Consider the following 11329-nt stretch of genomic DNA (forward strand, 5'->3'; position numbering starts at 1 on the left):
GTGGGACTAATTGCTCTGTCTCTCTGAGGAATTGCATGCCAATTATTCATTACTCCTGCCCAAGGCCCTCAAGTCACAGCACGAAGGGTGCACGGGTGGGGGGCCAAGGGTGTGATATGGGAGGGAGAATCCATTGGAGAATCGCACGTCCATCGGGTCAGTGAACTTTCACTGTCCGTGATGCTGAAATGTCGCCTGAAAGCGATGTTAGACGAGTGAACTTGTGTCTGACTTATACGTGAATTGGTAAAAGTGTGAATCAACCATACAATTGGGCATGTTAAGTTCTCTAGAGCATGATTATCGTATGGAAAGAAGAAGAAAAAGCAGCTGTAGAGCCAAAGTGCGTCTTCTATACCGCTCTGCATAACCTATGAGCAGCAGTGACTGTCTTGAACACACTCTCCCTACAGTAATATGAACTACAGTACTTCCATTTTTTCTACTCCTTCCTCTCTCGCGATAGAGGCGGAACGGTTTGACGGGCAGTCGAGGTTGCAGCAGGCAGAGGGAGACGGTGGAAGGTAAGCAGGGAGGCAGCATCATGGCGGACAGAGACAGTGGCAGTGACCACGGAGGGCCCGCAGCAGGCCCCGGCTCGCTACCCCCGGGCGCGACGGCCGCCGCCGGGTCTCGACTGCAGCACGACACCGAGGAGCTCGCCTCCAAGCGCGTCGACATCCAGAACAAGCGCTTCTATCTGGACGTGAAGCAGAATGCGAAAGGCCGCTTCCTAAAGATAGCCGAGGTCGGAGCTGGGGGAAATAAGAGCCGTCTCACTCTCTCTATGTCGGTGGCCGTAGAATTCCGCGATTATCTCGGGGATTTCATCGAACATTACGCACAGCTGGGCCCGAGCAACCCGGACATGGTGCAGGATGAGCCCCGCCGGGCGCTCAAGAGCGAATTTCTAGTGCGAGAGAATCGGAAATATTACATGGATCTGAAAGAGAACCAGAGGGGGCGGTTCCTGAGGATCCGTCAGACCGTTAATCGGGGGCCCGGATTGGGAAGCGCACAAGGCCAGACCATCGCGCTGCCAGCGCAGGGACTCATCGAGTTCCGCGACGCTTTGGCCAAACTCATCGATGACTATGGCGTGGACGAGGAACCCGCGGAGCTACCCGAAGGCACCTCCTTGACTGTCGACAACAAGCGGTTCTTCTTCGACGTGGGCTCCAATAAGTACGGAGTGTTCATGAGGGTCAGCGAGGTGAAACCTACGTACCGGAACTCCATCACGGTCCCGTGCAAAGTGTGGTCGAAATTCGGCAACACGTTCTGTAAATACGCGGAGGAGATGAGGAAGATCCAGGAGCGGAGTAGAGAGAAGCGGGCCTCCGAGCTGCTACCAGAAGGACAACACGGCGACGAGGGGGAAGATGATTGACTCACAGGATTAAAGCAAAAAACAACAACAACAAAAACATAACTGACTTTAAAAAATCTGACTTTTACTGTAAAATATAAAACAAGAATTCCAAGGGAACCACCCCAACACAGCCTCCACCGACTGGCAGTAGCTACTGTCTCCTCGCTCATACTGGATGTCATCCACTTACCAACCATTTTAACAGTAAGCCGCTGCTATCAGTAACTGTTTGAACTGTAAGATATGAACTGTTTCCTACTTGATTTAAATGACAATGAACAGAGTGTTTATATCTATATCAAACTACAGATTTTGCACACGTCAAAGCTATTTCGAAAAAAAAGGTTTTCAAAGTGCAAATAGGTATAAATCAAAAGCCGAGGTATATGGAAAATGACGGTCTTCATGTAAACCAACATTTGACATCAGCACAAAGAGAATATATTATGGAGTTATTGAAACCAAAATGTCAGATCAGATGTATAGGGTCTAGTTTATTAAGGTACGCAGAATAAAAACATGAAAGCGCTCTCTTTGATTTAAGAGTATGAACTGCAGAACGCAAACGCACAGGCGGTGACCACCTGCCATGCGGAGGCGCTCTTTTTTAAAGACAGTAGGCAAAGTAGTCTTTCATTTGATTTATAAGAAAATGTGGGCCTATGAAAGCATTTCTATCATGTCATACATTATGGAAAGATTACGACACACGGTATATACTTTTTTCGCTTCAATAAATGAGATAAATTGATCTCTACTATTGAATATCAACCCTGCACCATGTCCATACAAACTTGGACCGATGGATAAATGAAAAAGTGCTAATTAGATGTACTAATTATGATTTTGTGAATCAGCTGTATTTAAATCCTTATAAGATGCCCACGTTTTCTGTGGGTAAGTTTTCTTTTTCGGGGCTGGGGTGGGGGGAGGGGGGTGCTCAAAGATGATGTTCACCAGTGGAAAACCTCGTTAAAAAACAAAAACATAAAAAACAAACAAAAAAGACGCAGCGCGCGTGGCTGCATGTTGAGCCGCGAGGCGCATCCTCTCTGACGTCAGAACAACCTGGTGCCTTATATACACTCCACTCGTTTACGTGTTCCACATGGTCGGAGACCTCGATCACTGTCTGTTTTCATTTGCAAGTGCTGAATGGCCAGGCTACCTAATGGTGGCCCTTTCTTTGTCAACACCAAAAAGCCAAAATCTGGGAGGCTTCCTTCCTGGAGTTTAGCGTCTCCCCTCTAACAGGTGAGCGCACTATGGCCTCCTACACAGCAGTGGCAGCACTTAATGTAAGCATGGAGTAGTCCATCGGAGAAGTGGGCTCTGCCCACCTATATGCATCAAGTATAACCAGACAGGTTGGACGTTGACGTAGCCAGTGGAGACGGATGCGCTAGTAGAGCCAGCCCCGTGCGGTGTGAAGCGTAGTGGATGTAGGCCCCAGGCCGAGGCAGCGTTGCTCTCTGGTGCTACGGCCCCTCACCTTCCTGGGGATCGCTGCCCACAACCCTCAGCATTCTATTTGATTTCTTAAAGTTCCTCCATATTACATCGTCCTGCGGCCGTCACACGACCGTTACCCAGGACGCATCACACTAGTGTGCAATATTGTACGTGCCAATCGTGGCGTTGTATGTGTATAGACATAAAGACAGCAGTGTATGTGTGATCCGATATTTGAAAGCATGATGAGGTTGAATAATTCTGCATTATGATTACAGAAATGTGAAGTGTTTCTCTGTGCTTACCACACCTGAACGGATGTCCAGCTCCAGTGAGACGCCCTGCCAGTCACTCACACCCAGTACCAGTAGACTGCCCCTGTATCAGTGAGTGTAGGCCATAGCAGGGATGTGGAGTCGCCATGATACCGACCCCACCTGACAGACCACGTAACGCACCTCATCATCGTTATGTCATTGTTGAAAGGCACAGAACCCAACCCCCCCCTCCCCCCCAACCCGCCCACCCGGAGTATCAAGTCAAATCATCCGTTCGGATTAAGTATCCAGGATGCAAGGGGATTAGGTGTCCATGCCCGGAGGGGGGCCCCATACTGATATGGTTGGGCCCTCTTGGAGGGGGCTTACATTGCTTACAGTCTCCATCTGAGGCTCTCATATGTTATGGGGCGAATGGACCCCCACCCCTTAAACCCCTTATAAGTCTAGCCATGCTTGAAAATGGTGCATTCCAAATAACTTGTCTCAAGGTTATAAAGGTGGTTTGGTGAACCATCGGCAACCTGAAAACCACCGCTGGCTTTAACTCAGCCAGTCTGGCACGGTCCAGTTTCTATACCAGTGAGTTGCTTCAGAATCAAGACACGACATTCACTTTCTGTTTCATTACAATGACACAAGGGGTTTGCCCTGGTGACCAGTTCCACTGCTACAAGGTGAAATCCCCTCCTTATCGCCTGATGAAACATCATCTTACTTGCTACAAATCCCACCTGCGCCCTTTAGGACAAAACACAAAACGTACCACAGTACCACAACGTACCACAGAACAGCATCATCTTCTGAAGTCTTGGCTGCAGGCTGTCTGCTGTAGGCGGTTCTGTCAGGAAGCCATCCCATAACCCTCACCCTCCACTGCCTGGTCTGACTCCACCGGTGAACATGGCCCAGAGTCCAGGGGATTCACTCAAAGCGTTGATTAACAATCAATCAGGCAGGTGTTTAACTATCAGCTGTATTCAATGCATCGCAGGCAGCTGGCTCAAATTAGCTCAACCACCTAGCTGACGCGCAGAGGGAAAGAGCAGGCCGTTGTTGTCCCCACCTGGTTGTGCCAGCCGTGTGGAGGTAGGGAGTGTTAGACCAACATGCCTTCTGTGTCAGTGAGAGGCCTGGAGAAGCCTGGTACTGCACCACAAGGCCTAATAACACAGCCTACCCCATAGGAGATCGTCGAAGAAGTGTAATCTGTTCTATCTCTGGATTTAGAGAGCGATATATTCCCAAACTGCCCCAGTGACTAAACTATGTCAAAAGGTTTCTTCACATGACATGAAGCAAAAAAAAACAAAAAAACAACTTTAAGGCCTCAGCATTGTGTCCCTTTAAAGCGCATCTTTAGGAGGATTTTAGTCCAGCGAGGCTCTTTCATCTAGACCTAGTAGGCTTGAGGGAATTCTGACCTTTTGTGGGACACATAAAAACTGGAAATACATTCTTCATTCTCTCACAGCCAAAATCTAAGTGAGCCTAAATCTACTAATCTAAATCTACTAATCTAAATCTACTTTACAATTCACACTCTTGTTTGTACACCTCGCTCTGTGATACGCACACATTTATTTTTAAAGGTTATTTTGAAAAGTTTTTAGTTTTTTTTGACAGTTGACAAGGTGCTAATGGGTCAGTTCTGTATTGGAGTGGAGTGGTTCTGTGTCGTAACGGCACAAACTGTTTAGGTACACGGCGTCGGGTCAGAACCGATGATTCGGCCATGTTGCTCACATTGCACAGTAATCAACGGGACTCAAAATGGTTTCCAGGTGGTGTCATCAGTCTCATCATCTAACCTGTAGGTGGTTGAACTCTCCCTGCAGGGTAGTTCAGTGTTTGGGGGTGATTGGGCTCTAAAGCTTGTATTGAGAACGAATTTTGACTTTATTACCTAGAGGAGCTTCTTTAACTTGTTTCTAACAGTGGGAATGTTTATTTCAGACCAGAGTGAACTCTCAACAGCTGTGTGAACATAGCGAAGCCCCCCAACAGTCTCCTGGGGGTGTCACCTGTCCCAAATTCAAATTTAAACCAATTTTATTTCCATTTTTATCTACCAAGGTGTTAGAGACCCACAAATCTGTTTTACAGTTGAATCGGTTTCAGTGTTCTGCGTGTCATAGCGTTTTCATTGGCCCTTCTGAGTCATTGGCCAATCACAGCCTCGGGTTGAAGTCAACCGCTATGACTCATTGTGAGCGTTGCGATCTCCGCACACCGTTCTGTTTGCACAGCAACCGAGCGACAGAGTCCATCATGTTTGCAGACTGTATAGGCGACCGATATGTACAGATTTAAGACGATGGGAGTCGGATCCTTCGAGGGGAGGGGTCAATGCACAATGAACATGTCCATGTCCCCATTAGGTCTACGCCCATTACCATCCATATAAGATATGTTGTACCTTTCAAAAATATTTTATCTGTGGTGTGTGTGTGTGTGGGTGTGTGTGTATATATATATATATATGGTTTGTTATATATGATGCTCCTTTCAGAAAAATATAACATATGAACAGGAAAAACATATTGCTGTTTTTTTCCTTTGTATTTTATACGTACAGAAAGCATTGAATAAAAATGGATAAATACTTGCACTTTAGATATATTAAGAAAATAAAATCTGCATATTATTTTTGATAGGGATCTCACATTCAAAGAGTATAAATTACTTTCCAGGCTTTGTGACTATTGCTGGACAGAGATGTATCGAGTTCTTCTACTTATTGAAGTATATTTTGTCCGTGTTTCAGAAGGTTTACTAAAGTAAATTGCATGATAAAGTAGTGCTTCACCGATATTGTTCTTTTTTTTTTGTTGGTAAAAATGTCTGAAAACTGTGATAACAATCGTCCTGTACCATATTTAACTCCTCCCACCCCTTCTAGACTATTTCCTAACTGAATTATGGCCTTTCCTGACTCCATGATGATGGTGCTTCATTTGGCTTTGACATCGGCTCCACTTCCTGTCACCAACATACCACTTCATTACCTTCTGTTTATGTAGCCTACTTTCACTACCTTATTAAATTTCTGTTGATGGCAAACAGTGTGCTGTTTTGTATCTTGTTGTTTTAATGTTTGAAAGCCTATGTCGTCTGAAAAATGACTAATTGCAATAAAATGTAATTCCTCATGTTCTCGTCTCATCAAAGAGTCTCTGAATGTTAAACTACAAAGTTTTTAGTGACATTCACAATACTTGTGAGGACGCTCTTGAAACATCCTCAAGAAATTCCATAAAGTCTTCAATTAAAGAGGTAAACTATGACACCGGAGCAAAGTCTAAGGAATGTGTGTCTGTGCTTTGGTTAGGTGCAAAGTTAGCGTCTAAAATTGAGACTGGCGCTGTCCTTGGTGCTGAATCCCTGCATGACACTCGCTGCTCCTACTACTACTGGACACGGGCGTCTATAGACGCAAGTGCTCATCAGCCAGGGAAGTCTGACATGTTTCTTCATTATGATTCACCCTGTGAAACAAGGGAACCAACAAGCTAACCCCAGTTGAAACTTGGAACAGATTGACAGTGCACTTACTGTAGCCAAGACGCGTTGGCAATTAGGCCACTCACCCACATTTTGCTACCCAGGTCTACGCCCACATTGCCTTGGCCTGGTTATCCTATAGGTCAGACTAATGTCAAACAATTCAAACAAATGATGTACGATCACCGACGTGTTGATATAAAAGCTGACTTTATGAAGCACTGACTAATAACCAGTAGATATGTCCTTTACACGTCATTCTAAAAACAGAAAAGCATTTCCAGATTCAATGTTGACAACAAAGTGCCTTCGGTATCTTTTGATTACATAAATAAACCATAACAATAAGAGCCAGTAAAAACATTTTCTTTTTCAAGACAGGAGCAAAGTATAAGGTTCTGCTCACAATCCTATAGAACAGCACAGCCCTCTACCCTAAAACAGGGGAACACGGGTCAGCCAGAGCTCCTGGGAGCGGAGTACGAAAGCTGTTACTAATAACACAGTCTTACAAAATGGCAGTTCTCAGTCTCCGGACTCCAGCTCAGTCGATAAAGGGATCTGGGATCCCCGGCGCGTCACTGGGCGATTATAAAAACACACGACCCCGTGTCCACCAGTCTGTGCGCTTATGTACCGCTTTCACTCTGGGGGGAGGGCGGGGGGGGGGGCTCCTCTCTAGTGGAGTTAGTGGGCGGGGAGGGAGAACAGGAGAGGGGGGAGGGGGTCAGTTAAGACTCAATGGGGGCAGCAGTACCATTGACCCCCACACCTCTCTCCCTCCCTCCATCTCTCTCTTCCGTAGGTCCTTCCCAGAGAGCGGAAGCCGGGTCTCCCAGGCCTGGTTGGTTCACAGGTTGTTCTTGTTCAGTCCAGTACCACTATATTCTCACCATGCAGTCCTGCTGCTTCATTCTGTGAAGTCTTATCCTCAGTCTGATGATGACGATGATGAAGGTCTGATGCAACAGAAGCAGATTGTCATCTCTACGCTGTTGATCCAGAGCAGCCGTCATGACTCCTCTGAGCGCTGTAACCTTCACCCAACGCCATCAGCCCTTCACCTGCCATGTCTCTCAATTTACATCACACACACACACACAGTACACACACACACACACACACACACAGTACACATATGCACACACACACACACACACAGTACACGTATGCACACACACACACACAGTACACATATGCACACACACACACACACAGTACACGTATGCACACACACACACACACACACAGTACACGTATGCACGCACACACACACACACACACACACACACACACACACACACACACACACACACACACAGTACATATATGCACACACACACACACACACACACACACACACACACACACACACACACACACACACACAGTACACATATGCACACACACACACAGTACACATATGCACACACACATATATACATATACACACACACACACACACACACACAGTACACGTATGCACACGCACACACACACACACAGTACACGTATGCACACACACACACACACACAGTACACGTATGCACACACATACACACACACACACACACACAGTACACGTATGCACACACACACACACACACACACCCCACCCACCCACGTTAAGTACTTACAACAGCAAACAAACCGTATTTCTATGTGTTCCCAACATCTTTGATCCAACAGATACCTCATCCGCTGCCTCACTTCCCTTCAGTGTTCAGTTGCGTATCAAATCATCCGTAGAAGAGACAGCAGTGGAGCTCATCCAGGATCAGAATGGGGGATTAGAGCCCACGGCGCAGCGCTTTCATTCAGTGTGAGATCACATTCCTATCACATCCCCTCTCCAGCTCAGACTCAGATCAAACACATCTACAATAAATAAACACAATAGTAAACAGGCTACAGGCAGCAAGGTGGTGATGAGAACAGATCAGTACTGCAGCGCCATTCAGATCACTCTCGCTCACACTGGGGCGTTGCCCTGTCCTGATAACACACTGATAACACACTGGTAACACACTGATAACACACTGATAACACACTCCCGCTGCACATCAGCTCCACAGAAAAGTCCAGCGGCTCGGTGGGGGGTCAGCCAGCCTGGCGGACGGGTCGGTGGGGGGTCAGCCAGCCTGGCGGACGGCTCGGTGGGGGGTCAGCCAGCCTGGCGGACGGCTCGGTGGGGGGTCAGCCAGCCTGGCGGACGGCTCGGTGGGGGGTCAGCCAGCCTGGTGGACGGGTCGGTGGGGGGTCAGCCAGCCTGGCGGACGGCTCGGTGGGGGTCAGCCAGCCTGGCGGACGGGTCGGTGGGGGGTCAGCCAGCCTGGCGGACGGCTCGGTGGGGGGTCAGCCAGCCTGGCGGACGGGTCGGTGGGGGGTCAGCCAGCCTGGCGGACGGCTCGGTGGGGGGTCAGCCAGCCTGGCGGACGGCTCGGTGGGGGGTCAGCCAGCCTGGCGGACGGGTCGGTGGGGGGTCAGCCAGCCTGGCGGACGGCTCGGTGGGGGGTCAGCCAGCCTGGCGGACGGGTCGGTGGGGGGTCAGCCAGCCTGGCGGACGGCTCGGTGGGGGGTCAGCCAGCCTGGTGGACGGGTCCCAGCGTGACTCCCAGCGCAGTTAGAGAGGCGGGTATTAGCCGGACCAGGGCCGAGACTGGCAGGAGTTTTACAGCAAAACCTTTTCACTGTCCCCCACCTGACCCCCCCCCCTCGCAACTTGTGATGTCACATCCTCTTTCCTCCACGCAGCTCCATCGTTCCTCCTCTCTCTACGTTTCCTACCCCTGGTTCTGTTCCAGATGTTCTAACCCCTGATTCTGTTCCAGATGTTCTACCCCCCTGGTTCTGTTCCAGATGTTCTACCCCCTGGTTCTGTCCCAGATGTTCTACCCCCCTGGTTCTGTTCCAGATGTTCTATCCCCCTGGTTCTGTTCCAGATGTGTCCTCCCCCTGGTTCTGTTCCAGATGTTCTACCCCCCTGATTCTGTTCCAGATGTTCTATCCCCCTGGTTCTGTTCCAGATGTTCTACCCCCCTGGTTCTGTTCCAGATGTTCTATCCCCCTGGTTCTGTTCCAGATGTTCTACCCCCTGGTTCTGTTCCAGATGTTCTATCCCCTGGTTCTGTCGCCTGTTCTAGATTCGAGTCTTAACGGTTCCGCAGGTTGTTCTGCCACCATCAACCACAGCTGCAGGATGAATAATACTAATAATACCAGAGTAGTTATCGTGGGTTTCCTGTGTAATTAAATAAGGGGGGGGGGGGATTCCGAGGCTGGGGAGCTACAGGCGGGGGTGGGGGTGGGGGGGGATGTTTGTTTCGAGGGTAAGCGTCGCCCCTCAGCTGCGGGGCCCCGGGGCGGTGCGTGCGGCGGCCCTGCCGTTGAGACCGTGCGATTGGCTGATGGAAGGGGAGGACTGCGTCTTGCGGAGGTAGCCCCGCCCCTCGGCCAGGCCGCTCATCACGCTGGCCTCGATCTTCTCCAGGTCGTCGGTCTCTGCGCGCTGCTTGGCCTGCAGCAGGCCCATGTAGGTCTCGTACCGACTCTTCTGCTCCGCCACAGACAGGGAGACAGAGTAGGATCAACCGTATAGTGACTACAGATAGATATGCATATTATACTACTTGATTTTGATATTCTTGCACTTTGGCTTCAGCACTAGATTATGCTCTTAGTCACTTGTTTTAGAAAAGAGATGCACTTGTGAGCTCTGGTGAGCAGCAGTACACTGACTACCTACATTCAATGCAGTTATTGTAACCCTGGATAAAAGCATCTGATAAATGACTGTGGCTAATGTAATGTAATGTAAATATGACGTCTACATTTCTGTTGTAATTCTATCAATAAAGCCTATACAATACATAGAAAATTATATATGTACTCAAATATTATTTTATACCATTTCCAATACATTGAAGTTTATATTTTTCCATTTGGGTAGCAAGACACATTCAAGGCACTACTAGACAATGATGCAACTTCATAAACTGTACCAGGCAACCCCAATGGCCACTATACATGAATACGGTTGTTAGAGAAGGGAAATGTGACGATGACGAGGTAAACATGATAACGAGGTGAACATGAGGTAAACATGATGACGAGGTAAACATGAGGTAAATATGATGACGAGCTAAACATGATGACGAGGTAAACATGATGACGAGGTAAACATGAGGTAAACATGATGACGAGGTAAACATGAGGTAAACATGATGACGAGGTAAAGGTAAACATGATGACGAGGTAAACATGATGATGAGGCAAACATGATGAGGAGGTAAACATGATGAGGAGGTAAACATGATGATGACGTAAACATGATGACGAGGTAAACATGAGGTAAACATGATGACGAGGTAAAGGTAAACATGATGACGAGGTAAACATGATGATGAGGCAAACATGATGAGGAGGTAAACATGAGGAGGTAAACATGATGATGACGTAAACATGATGACGAGGTAAACATGGTGATGAGGTAAACATGATAATGAGGTAAACATGATGAGGAGGTAAACATGATGACGAGGTAAAGGTAAACATGATGACGAGGTAAACATGGTGATGAGGTAAACATGATAATGAGGTAAACATGATGACGACGTAAACATGATGACGAGGTAAACATGATGATGAGGTAAACATGATAATGAGGTAAACATGATAATGAGGTAAACATGATGACGAGGTAAACATGATGAGGTAAACATGA

General features: G+C 47.9%; 2 protein-coding genes across 2 annotated transcripts in view; one reads left to right on the forward strand and one right to left on the reverse strand.

The window, feature by feature from the left end:
- Positions 1-514: 514 nt before the first annotated feature.
- On the forward strand, positions 515-2248 carry purab (purine-rich element binding protein Ab). Its single transcript, XM_084450684.1, has one exon. The coding sequence runs from the start codon at positions 545-547 to the stop codon at positions 1388-1390; it is 846 nt and encodes a 281-aa protein (XP_084306810.1). The 5' UTR covers positions 515-544; the 3' UTR covers positions 1391-2248.
- Positions 2249-9949: 7701 nt separating this feature from the next.
- Positions 9950-11329, reverse strand: part of psd2 (pleckstrin and Sec7 domain containing 2) — a gene marked incomplete at both ends in the record, with an annotated part of 17887 nt that continues 16507 nt past the window's right edge. Inside the window, one exon of the mRNA XM_084450661.1 lies at positions 9950-10159. Coding sequence (XP_084306787.1) covers positions 9950-10159 — 210 coding nt within the window. The remainder of the gene's footprint in view (positions 10160-11329) is intronic.

This window comes from Borostomias antarcticus, assembly GCF_949987555.1.
Source record: "Borostomias antarcticus genome assembly, chromosome: 16".
NCBI classification, from domain to species: Eukaryota; Metazoa; Chordata; class Actinopteri; order Stomiiformes; family Stomiidae; genus Borostomias; species Borostomias antarcticus.

Bases quoted from the DNA above. Each gene is read 5' to 3' on its own strand.
- purab (XM_084450684.1), top strand. From the start codon at position 545: ATGGCGGACAGAGACAGTGGCAGTGACCACGGAGGGCCCGCAGCAGGC.